Source organism: Embiotoca jacksoni, unplaced genomic scaffold (assembly GCF_022577435.1).
Source record: "Embiotoca jacksoni isolate LCO1_2020_lvr unplaced genomic scaffold, fEmbJac1.0.p SCAF_31, whole genome shotgun sequence".
NCBI lineage: Eukaryota > Metazoa > Chordata > Actinopteri > Embiotocidae > Embiotoca > Embiotoca jacksoni.
The window spans coordinates 4,314,435-4,329,458 of NW_027185383.1; the positions used below are offsets into that span (position 1 = coordinate 4,314,435).

Here is a 15,024-nt window from a genome sequence, read left to right on the forward strand (position 1 = left end):
ATTTTGCATTTTGCTGCATCATGGCTGACTCTTACCCTGAGAAAGATGATCCAACGGTCTGTCTGGCTGCTCCTCTACAGGCTGAGCTGTGCCAAAGGCTCTCCTACCATGTGGCATGTATAGGCTGAGCTGCAGTTCATACTATTACAACTTTACAAAAAAAAGTTTTCCCCAACAACATTTAAATAAACTGTGTTTTTCATTTGCTTCCATGAAAGAAAGCCTTTTTGTATAAGTTATATGGAACATACACCATCCAATGCAGCTCCAGGTCTGATCCTCCCCTGGCACTCAACACATGAGTGTTATTTTTCTGGACGGTGCCAGAGACGCAAGTTAGCTTCCTCTTGGTCCTCTTTCCACGACAGTGTCATATCTGAGGCACGAAAGGTCAAAACTAAGGTGATGAAACATTTATATTTATCTGTCAACTTGAAAATTAATGTATAAACCAATTAAATACAGGGTATATAGAACATGTTGCAGTATTTGAGACAGGTGCTGCATAACAATAAGTCATCATACATCCATTTATGGAGGTGGTTAAAGAGCCAAGCAACACCTATAAATCTTTAGGAAATGCTTCTTTTATATGTAAAACTTTTGTATCACCTGGCTTCTCCTACAATGTGATGAAAAGAAAGATCCATATTGTGTAGATGTGAGGTTGACAGGAGGAATGCTATGGTTCGACTATTAGGCGTGACTTCTGGCAGGACTCTGAGGAATCCAACTGAGGTCAGATGTCTGATATTAGGGCTCTAAATAGCTTTATTTCTCCACATTTCTAAAAAGCAAGTAAAAGTAAAAAATGAACAAGTATCGTCCATTTTTCCCCGGAACTTTTAAAGTTTAGATTTACTGCCAGAAAGTGAAAACAAAGTGAGAGAAACAAGTGTGACGCAGCGAAGAGAATGAGGGATGTAGGAATTCAGATGCAGAGAAACAACATTATGTCCCCACTGAGAAATACTTCTGGCCTGAACTCATTCCTCATGGTGGTGGAGACTCGCACGCACGCACGCGCGCGCGCACACACACACACACACACACACACAGACACACACACACACACATCTCCTGGCCAAAACCATGTCCTGTATTAGATCTGTTCTAACATCCTGCTGTAATAACAACAACCCTCCCAGAGGACAGCCTCAGTCCAGCTGGAGAGTACACACACACACACACACACACACACACACACACACACACACACACACACACACACACACACACACACACTGACAGACTTCCACTATACCATTATTCATGATTCATGTATTCTACCATCTGATTAAACCACATGCTCCTGACTACAACTATCTGTGTTCTTTCACAGAAAAATGAAATCCCTCAGTGGACCGTAGAGAGTAGACAGACTTACTCGGTATACGTGGAAGTGTGCCAGGAAAGGGAATGTCTTTCTCAGCTTGTCAAAGCGTCGCATCCTGAATTCCTTCGTCTGGATGAGTTTAGGTGCAAAATAATGTGCGTGAACGTCTTAAATGGCCGGAGGTGGCCGCTCGTCCTTTATACCGTTACCAGAGCCTCGGTACTCCCGCTCTGACGTCCCAAGTCTCGGAGGAAACTCTAAACACTTTTTGGATCCAGACCCGAAGCCCCGAACCCGAGAGGGGGAAGAAAGACTTCCTGCAACCCTGCACGCAAATCTACAACATTCCATGGCGGGGCAACCCTCCTGTAAGCCCCTTCTACCAGCTTCAGCTCCTTCAGTAAGTCAAAGAGGCATTCATGTAGCACTTCAGTGTGCTCATGAGAACTGAAGCTGTCACATAATATGTGGAAAAGGCTGTAGAGTGATCAGGAGCTGCTGTTTAGAGCAGAGAAAGCCTCCCAGCTCTGCCCTCTGCCCAGTCCAGCCATGTATCCTCCTCAGACAGCAGCAAGCCAGTCATCCAAACTTGCAGAACTTCACAAATAAGTCACTCCTCCTTCCTCCCTTCCTCTCTCTCACACACTCTCGCTCTCTCTCTTCCTCTCTCTGTCTGTCTCTGTCTGCCTCACAGCTTTGCCCATGCAGCTACTGTCTGTTTGCTTTTCCATCCCTCCATCAAGCATGGGACTAAAAATAGGAGCGACTTCTCCCCGATTCAATGGCTCTGCAGTTGGGCAGGCAGCAGTAGAGCCAGGGTGTCTGTCTCTGGTTTCACATTTCAGGGTGCAACGAGATGCGTGTTTGGGTGGTTTCGGGACAATAATACAGGTAGAGCCTGTGCTTGTATGTTGATTCCTCTGACGTGGTCCTGACTGTTTCCTACTTTACATTTTCCCCAAAATGTCTTTCCTATGTACCCCCTTTTTCCTACCTCCTCCTGCAGCTCTACTCCTCACCATAGCCCCTTCCCCTCCAGTGAGCCTTGAGATGGTCCATGCAGTGCAGAGCAGTGCGTGGTGCAGAGGACAGAGGCTTCATGGTATTCAGCCCGGAGGAGCATTTGATCCAGGGCCAAAGGGTCACATTCAACTGCAGGATGGGGAGCTTGTTTCCTGTGATGCAACCCCTCAAATACACACACACACACACACACACACACACACACACACACACACACACACACACACACACACACACAACCACCACCACCACACTAGCACTCCTTCCCCTTGTCCTCAGTTCTTCCTAATTTCTCAGCCAGCTTATTGTAACACTCAGCGCGGTTGAGAAATTTCACTTTCAAGTTTTTTTTTTTGGTTTGGCAAACACTGTAACAAGTAGTTTGTATAATCATAAGACAACAGACTGATCAATTCATTATGTATGGAAATATTTATGTGTAGATATTCCGCCTATCAAAAAGATCCTTTCTCCCTGAAGAAGAAAATCATTTTAGGTTTTAGGTATGCTTTGCTTTGTCATGAGCTAAAATCACTCACAACCAGTGCACTCTGAAAGAGTATCTGCTTAACAACCCCAGAAGCCAAATTCAAGCACAATCTACTCATTTAGAACCAGTAGACTGATTGATTTGTTTATTAACAGCTGTTGAAGTATTTTTCTTTCTTTTTTGACCTGTCTGAGATAATGATACCATCCATGATATACTACTGGACAAGCTCCCCTTTCTCTGCCCCTCCTGTATCTGACTGTTCTGCAGTTGCAAGAAGTTGGACATTTGGAGTCGATAGCTGTCAGTTAAAAACCGAATTTTGTTGTCTTTTATTGCACGTAAATTAACACAACGCGTCTATTTGTCAGAAGTAACGTTATCTTCACTTCACCTGTCTCTCCTATGTTCCGCTCCATGTGTGTCACGGGAGCAGAGCCCCGCCCATAATGCAACACACGCGGTGAGCAGAGAAGACACTGGCACGACCCTCAACGACAGTGAAACGCAGCAGAGACTTTCACACTGAGCTGAAATGAAGTGCACAGAAATTAGGTGAAAAACATAAATACAATTTCAAATTAGTTTTGGCCACGTACGAGTTGTGTGCACTGCAGTAACCGAGTGGAGACCGGACTTTTCTGTGTGCAGCCGGCTAGCTAGCATCTACAGATACGCCTGCATGTGAGATATATAGGAAACATAGTAAAGTGTAGTGTCTACTGATAGTCTGCACGTGATGCATTTCCAGGGAAATCTGTAAATTGAAATAACCTGGGTGACACTCGCCGTCTCTAAACTGCATGAATCTCTGCACATTTGTTATACACCGCTCCACCCATCCACACAGCCTATGGGAAACAGCGTATGGACTGCCAATTGTACAAAACAAGGTAGCAGATGTCTGTCAGTGGTTGACTAATAGTTACAGCTAAAAATAATTAAAAATAATTATCTTGAACCTGCCCAGGCCACCAGACTGCAGTCACTCCTCACTCCTTCTCTGTGTCTGTTCTGCCTTTTACCACTGTGGCATAAACTCCTGCCATCACCCTTCTCCTCCCTACCCTTCACTCCTTCATTAATCTTTTCTTTCACTCTGCTGCCCTCCCTCCCTCCCTCCTTCTCTCACCCCCCCCCCCCTCCCCCCCCCCCACCGAGGGTCCAGCCAAACCGTTGCATTTTCTTCTTTATTTGGTGCTGCCTTTTATTTCCTGCCTGTAATCCCCCAAAAATGTTATCTCTCTTCCACTCTGCTGACTATAAACAAACCCTTACCAGCTGCTTTTCAAACCATCAGTAGCAGCAAGCCCCGTCTCACTCTGCAGGCAGACACTATTGAGCGTTCTGCTTTCCAATTTCACAGGTTTTTGCGCTTTCATCGTGTTGTTCTGTGCAGGTTAATCCATCAACCTCTCCAATATTTGATTTGCCTGTTGTCTTTTTAGTTTTTTTACTGCTTCTTTTTTTCTCTCTCTTTCATTCATTGCCACTCCTCTAGTTTTAATTAGGAAGTTTTGTGTTTACTAGAGGAAGGAAGGGAGCTGAGCAGACGGGGGAAAGGAAGAGAGAAGAAACAACTAAATGGGAATTGTTGTCATAAAGTGTCTGACTTTGATCAAAGCCAGGGCAGCAGACGTTTCCGAAGAGCAGGCGGTGCTGTGTACTGTGGGCTTTGATTGCGAGTCATGTTGGTGTGTTGGTTTCTGTCTGCGAGCCTCCATTCACAATAAGTTATTGACTTATTTGAGTCATTAAGAAATAAAGCAGCAGTTATTTAAAAACGTTTAGATGTGTCCTAAGGTCTTAGGATTTCCAAATATTAGTGAAAATAAGCACGCATACATTTGATCTCTTTTATCTATTCATACAAATGTCGTTTTGAACATGAACTTGAATTAATGATCTCTTTTACCCTCATTTAAGGCGGCCCAGACACATTTTGGTTGGAAAAGAAGTACAACCAAGAATCGAAATTGGTCAAGTGCTCCCTGTAAGGTGACAAAATTGATCACTGCATCAGCTGGAGCAATCCATGGACACTACATGTTCATCCAGAACCAATAAGGAAAATACAGTTGGTAAGTAAACAAATCCCTTTCTCTGTCAGACAGACCAGATTTAACAGATTCCAGGAAGTCAACAGTCGGGAAAAAAGAAAAAAAAAACTATAGTGTATCTAAATGATTAACATGTAAGAGGAAAAGCAACACAGAAAATCGATCTATCTATAGTATGTTGCTGACAACCATATTCACTAAGTTTCATGAGTTGCCATCATGTGCATAATTCCCAGTCACAGTAAAGTTATTTCTATTATGTCCAACAGGAAAATAATGCTTGCTTAGGAACACGAGACGAGGAACATGAGAGGCTGGGTGTGTGACAGTACTGTGTTTCATGTATATTGTATACTCAGTGTTGACCTATATACATACTATACAGCATCAAATCTGTGAGTTGAGCTGATGCTTGGTAGGTTTACTGTAAATCAGTGGAAGGAATGTGTCACTAAGACTGCTGACTGTACAGCAATAGGATTAATGGTCAGCGTTAACATGCAGTGATACTGTAGTACCACTAGGTGGCACCAAATCTTACTACCATGGGGGCCAGTGAGTGAGTTTTTATTAACTCACAATTTATAGTGTAGCTACTTAATTTTTCAACCTAAAATCCTTCATGGACTATTGCTGTCAGATGACCAATGAAACATCTATTATCACTGATTCATATTCATAATGGTTATATATTTAGGTATCAGGCAATAACCAATTTATTACTGACCCTTTGTCAGTTTTACAAGTCAAACACAGCTGAATTTGTCTTCCTGACTACATTTATAATGACTTATGAGTTGAGATCTTCTCGCTTAGTCTCTGTGCCTTATTATTATCCGAATTCACAGAGAAGCTCAACACTAATTCTGCTTTTTTTCAACCTGCTTTATTTCCCATTATTGTGGGAGTTGTGGCTCTAAGGGTCATTCTAACTTGAGAAACTTGGACATGCTGGCTGCAGTTTTCCAATATATTCACTGCAGTGACTGCAGGTGTATCATCAACTAAAGTTAGACTGCAATTAGTCAATCAAATTAAAACAAAAAAATGACATTATTTAACTCCATACTCAAATGAAGGGAAAGCTGGACTTCGGTAATACAAATTCTAAAATGTATTGACATTAATCTTTTGTCACACTGTGAGCTGTAAAATCTGCTGAAGAAACCGTTCAAACAGCCAGAAATCAAACTGGGTTTTTTTCCATCCATGTGTCATATTGCATATGTGATCAAAACCAGATATGAGACTAAAAACAAAGATCCAAATATAAATGTAGTCTTCTTCTCGTGCACACACATGCGACGTAGTGTGACTCCCTGGTTGTACAACTGTAATATGAATGGATGTGAATACCGTAAAGCCTGAGTTAAATGTCTGACAGTGTGGATTGTATTATCGTGAATTGACATCAAATTAGTGGCTTGCTGGCTAATGAGATTATTATAAAGAACAAAGTGCTGTATGTGAGGTCTACATTATGTCTGCATGCTGCCCACACACATTAAAATTGATTCTGTAATATGATGCTCACTGTACACAGACGCAGGCATGCAGAGGCAAGCTCTCACATCGGCTGGATTCACACTGATGTACGGCATTGGGAATTAAGCGAGCTTAGTGGCCGCCAGTCGTATTTTCTAAAATAAGTTGCAACCTTTTGGTGACAACCTTTTGGATGCGGGTTTAGTGCCGGGTGCCAAAAACCTGGCAGAGCAGAGTGAAGGAGTAGTAGAACAAGCATAATTAATCTCTCTTACAACTGTGCAAGTAGAATAACTCCAAAGACACACACACAGACTGTGACGGAGGCCTGCATGCACAGACAGAGAGATGTGTCACTCCTGATCTCACAGATAGCAACCATATGCCAAAGTCTGGCTTTTCCTTAAATCCCCTTCACCGTCCACAGCACCTCATCACTCACAGTCAGGGGAGGTGAGATGAGGTGAGGCGAGGCGTCGTGACGTGGAGGAGAAGCGACTGTGGGAATAAAAAAAAAAAAAAGAGCTCTGGATACAAACCAGGCCAACACGGAACATATGCGTCGGGCCTTTTGTCAACAAAGGCTGTTTTGGTAGCTTGGCCTAGTATGCATAATGCCAGCAGACCAAAACAACCCCCACAAAACAACACTTGCTAACGTCGCTTCTTCCCTGGAAATGCAGCCGCCCCCAGCAATCCCTTCTCTGATCCCTTAAAGCTGGTTAAGAGGGTACAGGAGGGTGCCAGTAAAAATATCAGTCAGGCATCGTGATTGATGTGCAGAGAAGCAACAGAGCAGCATGTAGTTGTACTAAAATGGCATAAATGGAAAATATATTCCATATCCCCACATCGACAGTTTGTAAAATACACAACAGATGCTCAGTAATACAGCTGGACAATACCAGTTGAGCGTTTTCAGACAGTGGCAGAGACTGATCTACAGTCGCGAGGCTAACCCGCTAATCCCCTCAAGCTCCATAGGAGGGAAGCATATCTAGAATAGACCTGTTTTAAGGATAAAATGGCTTCTCTCAACATAAAGCAGGGTTTAAACAGTATTTAAAGGGACTTTATCCTCTTCATTTACTGTCTAACCTCTCTCTGTTTTACTTCTTTGAATTTTAGTTTTCTCTGTCTTTCTGCCTTGGTCCATCTATCCTTATGTCTCTTTCGCTCTGAGCCTGATGAAGATGAGGTGGGTGTATGTGCAGTGCGCCTGGGTCGTCGTCGTGTGTGTGTGTGTGTGTGTGTGTGTGTGTGTGTGTGTGTGTGTGTGTGTGTGTGTGTGTGTGTGTTAAAGTCTAGCAAACCGCTGTGTTCAGCACAGAGCTGCAGCTGTAGAAGGAGACTGATCTGATTTAGCTCCCTTGCAGCAGCCAGGACAGCTGCAGTGTCCCCCAGCTTAACTCCGACGAACTAGCACACAGACCCGCAACACACACAGAGAACACTCATGACATTTAAACAGTTGCACAGATGTACACATTTATTTAATCATCGTTTTTCTATAGTCGCTTATCCTTTGTAGGGTAGTCGAGAACTGCTGTCTGACCCAGTACAGGCTGAGGGAAGTGTGGGGCTGGGTATTATTTAAAGTGGTCAAATGTTAACAACTAGCAACCACAGAATAATTTCACCAGCTTTAGAAAAGAGAAAATACACTACAATTTAGAGGACTAGTCCAAATTAAATCAGAAACAGTCCAAACAAAAATGAGTGAGTCGCAGTGCAGAGGCCACAATTTACAATTCCAAATAATCCTATTCCGCACAGGTTAATAGTTTTTTAACAATATTTTAAAATTTTAAGGCCAACACGTCCTTTCGAGCTTTAAAAGTTTGATTTGATCCAGTTTATTTTTTACAAATAAATACCTATCAGGCACTTACAATCTTCATACGGATCCCTTCATGGGCAAACTATGTAATGTCTGTGATAATGTTTTTAAATGACCTCAAACCACTTGCAGAAATATAAAATCTTATTCAGCAACCAAGTGGCCAACACATTAATACTGATGTATAATTGTGAAATGGCTTGGGGAGGGTGTGTGTGTGTGTGTGTGTGGGAGGGGGGGAGGGGGTTGCGGAAGAGGTGGGAGGGTATAAAATGTCATACTTCACCTGTCACCAAGCTCATTCGGCAGCACTTCATCAATGACCTCATGCTTCTGTATTCAATAACTCAGCACACACAGGCGCTGGCCTTGTGTGTGGGTGAGAATCGCTGTGTGTGTGGTGTGTGTGTGTGTGTGTGTGTGTGTGTGTGTGTGTGTGTGTGTGTGTGTGTGTGTGTGTGTGTGTGTGGTGTGTGTGTGTGGTGTGTATGGGTATGTGGTAGCTGAGCAGGGTGCCGGTGATATGCAAGTGTAAAAGAGCTCGTGCTGTGTGACAGATGAACGAGCACTCGGGGAAATCTGTGAAGTGGAGTTCTGTTTAGACGATCCGACAGGCGTTTTCCGCAGCCGACTTGTCCTGGTAGGAAAAGCCCGGGTGATACTATTAACAATGATCATGTTATGTTCAAAATGTTCCAGTGAACCACGACAGTGTGACAATGAGCGAAAACGCACAATATGACTAAAACTAAAGCAGCTAAATGATCTTCAGCCAGCTGTCATTTTACCCATGTACTTTCACACTGTTGTGAAAAAAAAAGACAAAGGCCTTGTTCAGAGTCCCAGAACAAATCAGTTTTTTGTCATATCAGGATAGATTTTTTTTTTAAAGTCTGGAGAGCAAAAAAACAAAAAAAACCATGGAGTGCGATATTTTTTTTTTTGCAAATAGATCTAAACCACATTCGGAGGTGCAATTCCAATCGGATTTCTAAGGATGTTTTTCAGTCTGGATGCTCTGGTGGATATTTTACGTAACTAGCAACAAACAATGACGACATCATTTTCAGAGTGACAAAGTGAGTGGAAACTATGCTACCACTAGCAGTGCTACTGTACTAGAGAGAGTAGATTTTGGCACTACGGAGGACAACGACAACAACAGTAAATGGACCAACACCGAAATAATCTGTTTGCTGGCACTTTGTTTGTTTGTTGGAAAGCCCCGTGACCAGCGTAGTTACGTGTGTGTCATTACCATAGCAACACATACAGATAAGTTTACATTTATCCTGAAAATATTACTGTTAATTACCATACTATTGGTGAGTTGCCGTGAATCCATCACACGCTATTAATACGCAAACTGACCAGAAATAACTCACCAAAAAAATCTTGAAAACCCCTGACACAGGCTGAGGAGTAAAACGTCCTTTCACAGGAATAAAGAAAATGTTCCTTCAGAATAAAAGTGCATCACTTAATTCATCGACACCTGCTCAAGCTGTTGCCACAGTTGATGCATATTTCCATGGATGAATTTCTGGACAGTGAGAGATACACCCACCTTGTACGCCACAACAACAAAGCCATAGATCAGCTCACATTGTTTAATTTTCCCTTGACGGGATTCATAGTACCTGCTGAAATGGCTGCTCGCTGTTTATCTGTCATCTGTCTAAAGCTTCGCAGGAGGAACACCACTATTGTATAATTGAGGGAGCTGTCAAGGTCTAACCTCTTCGTCATCGCTGGGCAGGCGTTGGTAGTCGGACTCTGCCGTCTCCTGCAGTCTCTGGTAGTCCGCCGTCTCCCCCATCGTAGGGATGCAACGCCCGGCCGTTGCCTGCCCAGGGCTACGTGTCCTCAAATTCCTCGAACAGCCGCCGCTCCAGTCGGTGAGCAACCCACGCACGAAGTCAGTCAGTCAGCCAGCTCGCTTCGAGGTCCACGCTGTCATCAAGGAAGACGAGTACAGTATGTCATTCACACAGCAGGGTTGCATTGTTTCGCATGATCTCGGCACAATATGTCTTCATTCAGCTAACTACGCTGTCGCTCCTTCGCATCCGGCAGCATCACCTTCATTGTCTTCGTCATTTAGGTTGAGTCAGCATTCGTTGAAAATGGCCGGACAATGAGTTCCTCATTTTTTAAACAGTTGCAACAGCGTTCAGTGACAGAGCTGTCTGTCCAAACACAGATGATTGTCTTTATGGTCTCTGAAGCTGCAGACAATAATTCTCCACGCAGGATGAACACAGGCTCAGTTCTTGCATTGTTGTGTGCAGGCAGGGGTTGTTGCTCTTCAGGAGAAATATCCAGTTTGTCCCTTTTAGTGTCTCAGTAGCTTCCAAGATGGGGTGTGAAGCTGATCATTCCAAACTGATGATCGCTGTTGTCCCTGAGATGAGGGAAGTCCTGCCTCTGAGCTGCTGCAATCAGGGAGGGTGATGTGGCCGAGGTGTGGCACAGAAGGTGACAAATCCGGCAGGCTCTATTTGTGTCGTCCCATCAACCTCTACCTTCAATCTCCCTCCTGCGCGCTCACACACTCTCCCTCTCTCTCTCTCTCTCTCTCTTGTTCACCCTGCCTTACTGCTGACGCATGCTCTTCACATCCAGCGATGCTCCTCTCCCTCTCTCTCTCTCTGTTTCTATTCCTCTGCCCCAGGCATCACCCCGGCCAGTTTACCTCTTCTCGCTCATCGACAGGAGGGAAATATCACAGCAGCTAACATCCAGGAGCTGCTCTTCATTTTTTTACCTGTTTCATTTCATTCCTCCTTTGTGTGCTTCTATATATATATATATATATTTTTTTTTTTTTTCCCCTGGATCAGCCATCCAATCGGACTAGCAGCTCAGCTCTGATGCTGACGGCTGAAGTCTAGGAGGATTTTTGATACTGCTTTGTCCTAAATGGACTTGCCAGTTGCTCGGTCGATGCCTAATCCCTTGCTGTTGTTGTTATTGTTTTTCCCCCTCCTCTCACCCTGTAACCCGCTTTCTGCAACCCTCCGCTTGTTTTTTTTTTTTTCCATTTCAGCCCCAGCTTGGCGATTTGGTGAATAGTCGCCTCCTCTATTACCGTGGCAACATCAACCCCATTCCACCTCTTCCCCGCTCCCGTGTCCTGTAGCCACAGCGATCCAGTCAGCAGCGGTCCTGATAGAAACAGCCAATGAGGACGAGGCAGACCGACAAAGGGGAGGGAGGGAGAGGAGGAACGAGAGCGAGAGGCGGGTGAGCCTAATGAGGAGAGTTAATCTTCCCTCAGAGGCAGAAAAACATGGCCATGCTGCTTTATGTGTGTGTGTGTGTGTGTGTGTGTGTGTGTGTGTGTGTGTGTGTGTGTGTGTGTGTGTGTGTGTGTGTGTGTGTGTGTGTGTGTGTGTGTGTGTCAAAAGCACCTCTCCACTATAGGGAGGGTATCCAGGCCATCTGGATCCTTGCTGAGTGGACATCTGGATGGAGAGGAAAATAGAATAAAAGAACAGTGTGTGTGTGTGTGTGTGTGTGTGTGTGTGTGTGTGTGTGTGTGTGTGTGTGTGTGTGTGTGTGTGTGTCTCCCTCCTGGTCTTTCCCAAGTTAAAGTGTGACTGGCACCACTGATGCCACTGAGCAAATCTTTATCAGATATAAATGACAGTGTGTTGAGTCATGCACCCCCCCCCCCCCCCCCCACACACACACACACACACACACACAGTGCATGTCACTCCTAATCCTTTCCTCTCCCCGATCCGCAACACTTGCCCTCATTTGTTTTTCCCTCCTCTCATCTCATTTCTGCCTCCTGCTCCCTCTTTCCCCTCCCTCTCTCTCCGAGCTCGTTCCAGCCCCGTCGATGTCCTCAGGCCAGTTATTCGCAGCCCACTGAACAACATTCGTGTTGAGCTCTCTTTCCTTCACCTCTCCACTGCTCTGTCGCTGAATCTGCTCCTCTGGAGGCCGGCCGGCGCTATTGAGAGAGCTTGTAGTCTCACACATGCACCAGATACATTTTGCATGAATGCAAATATAATACACAGCTACACAGAGCCCAGCATGTCCACATTTACCAATGGATATAATATTAGTATATCTTTAAGCACATATTTTCTGCAGGTTTTAAGGGGACTGCAAACAACGGCCATCAAATTCTCACTGCCATAAACAAGTCATTCATGTACCAACGAGCTGTTACAGGCTGACCCCTCCTCTTTCCTCCCTCTTTATGGATAGGGCTTTGTTTTCTTCTCTGTGGGGTGTGCTGTTTTATTGTTACCCGCCCTGTCTTACAGCTGAATCCCAAATCACCATCATCTCCTTTTCTTCCATTCATGTATTCATGTATAGAAACTGAATGGACAGTCAGGCAGCAGCAGTTTCTCAGGAAATATCTCCATTGCACCGCTTTAACACCATCTCCATTGTAAATGATATAATACTGACTCGCGCTGTCTCAGCCCACCATGTTCATGATGCACCCCACTGCCAATGAGAACAGAAATTCAACGTATTATAAATGCATTTGACCAATATACATTACAATCATAATAAAATCTCAAAACCTGCCTCTATGTGATCTCATTATTAAGTTACAACGATACCGGCAGCAAAGAAAATCCAACGTGAGAGACACCGACAAAAAGACAACGGTCAGAAAAATAGTGGTCCAAAATTTAAATAAGAGACAAGAGACTGGAGCTGATTGTTTTTAAGTTCAGTGATTGATTAAGCCTAAAACAGAGCGTTCCCTTTCTGTTGTCCAAGGTTGATATGTAGGTATTATGACAGATATCATGCTGAGTTCTGCCCGCCCGCTGACAATTACATGCACCTCGCAGGACTGCTCGCAGCTGCAGGGAAAACTACCAGACATTGTAGTTTTTGTTATTATTTGCCTGTTGTTTAAATACGATGCAATCTTCTCTGTCAGGTCCCTTACAGAAACGTGCAAAAACCCATGTCATCAAATGTGTTCTGTAAGGGGTTCATCTGTAATGATAAATGATCTGAAGTCTGTAGTTATTGAAGTCACCAGTGTGTTATTAGACTCCGTAGCATTTTATTGATACTACAATTTCCAAGGCTTCCTTGATTAATCTCAAAATTTATATTACTGTCAATATTTGACTAGAACATCTAATGTCCTATATTAGGCACCGTACTTTTAACTGTCTTCTGTATCAGATTAATTAATGAAAAAAACATTTATCGTGAAAAACGTGAGAGAATAGTGATCTCAATTCTAACAAACAAAAAAAATCATACATCTCATTTGATTCAGAATCGTGCAGCCCTAATATATTTCCACAAACACTGCTGCTAAACATTTTACACTCCCTCAGTTCATGAGACATGTAGAGACATGTAGAGACATGGACAACAACACTACAACACAGTGTTAAACAACACAGCATTGTTCTGTTAGAGATACTACCTTGGTGAAGGTGTTTTTTGGAAATTCCAGCACATAGTCTAAATCAGTCTATTGTATCAAATGTGAAATGTACAAGAACTTAACACACTCCATTATAGACTGTGTGGCAAGGTTAGATGTGAGGTTAAAGCTGAACAGCATGTCATTAAAAAACTGTTAAAAGAAAAAATAGCGGTAGAACAAAATGCTTTTCTTTGAATATGTGGATAATAATCACACAATGCTCAGCCAGGATGCCTCTTAGTGACTTAGTATAGGTATGTTTTTTATTTGCCAGAGAGTTGCAAGAATAAACTCCCATAAAATCTCTCTATGTATACATATTTAAATACAGTACACACACACAAATCTTGAATCTCCCCGAGACCATTACCGACCACATTTCAAAAACTCTGCTCCAGAAACCTGGAAAACCCCTTTTAATAGACAAAGTCTGAGGCCTCCACCTTTGACCCGAGTAGCTTCATTTGTCAGCCGTCTTGTGTGTCAGGGGAAGTTAAAGCTGAGCCTGTTAAAACATGTAAACGCCTTCTCCGTCCCCATGATAGAGAGCAAGGAGAAGCACAGCAGACAGGCCGTGTGGGTGGAACGATGCAGCGCTCCCAGCACAAACATCGCAGCCTCTTTCAAACCTGCCTCTAAGAGGCCGTTTAAAGCCCTGACAGACTGAAAGCGCTGCGACTGCGGGGTCCCTCCTGTCTCTTTACGACCGTTGGTGGGTAGAGCGCAGGCTCTGGGGGCAGCAGTAAGCTTTTCAACAGGAGCTGGATCAAATCCCTGATGTCTACTACTGATGCACGGCTCGGAGGGTGGAAATATAATCAGGGTAGTAACTGTACAGTGCAGCACTGCTGGGTATGGTGTTCTGTATGTGTGTGATTCTGTGGAAAGTATTACACTTTCTTTGTCTTTTTCTTATCATATATATTATTGGCTTTGATAGACTGTACAAAAAGTGTAAAAAAAAAGGTTCCGCATCTGAAATCATTAGATGATTGAAGGACTACAGACATAAACTTATACGTTCGTATCATACGATACGATATGATACTTTTAATCCATTGAATAGTTTTTACATTTTAAATACATTTTTGAGACCAGAGCAAATAACTAATGCTCGTCCGTTACCAAAGCCTAAATTCAAGGCTTCAGCTTTTCTTTTTTTAAAACGATTAATAACATAAACATTTTTTTTTTTATCCATGTATCCAAACCAAACAAAAACAAAAACAAAAAAAACTTGTTGCCATTATTTTTTATTTCATTTTATGCATTATATGTTTTGGTAAAATTGCAACGATTTTAATTTAAATACAATATTTGTAGTTTCTGTATATCCACAACTATTTATTATTGCTTCTC

At 43.3% G+C, this 15,024-nt stretch overlaps 1 protein-coding gene across 10 annotated transcripts in view; it reads right to left on the minus strand.

Annotated features, from left to right (window-relative positions):
* tnk2b (tyrosine kinase, non-receptor, 2b) overlaps positions 1–15,024 on the minus strand; it is a 58,457-nt gene that overhangs the window by 24,599 nt on the left and 18,834 nt on the right. For 2 of the 10 annotated variants that reach the window (XM_069164575.1, XM_069164577.1), the window contains exon 1: positions 9,973–11,823. The exons of 1 other annotated variant lie outside the window; for it this stretch is intronic. In XM_069164575.1, the coding sequence (XP_069020676.1) occupies positions 9,973–10,053 (81 nt within the window). In that variant the 5' untranslated portion in view covers positions 10,054–11,823. Of the gene's footprint in view, positions 1–1,387; positions 2,749–3,243; positions 3,917–9,972; positions 11,825–15,024 lie in introns of those variants that run through there. 7 more of the 10 variants (XM_069164578.1, XM_069164576.1, XM_069164574.1 and 4 more) reach the window with 6 other exon arrangements.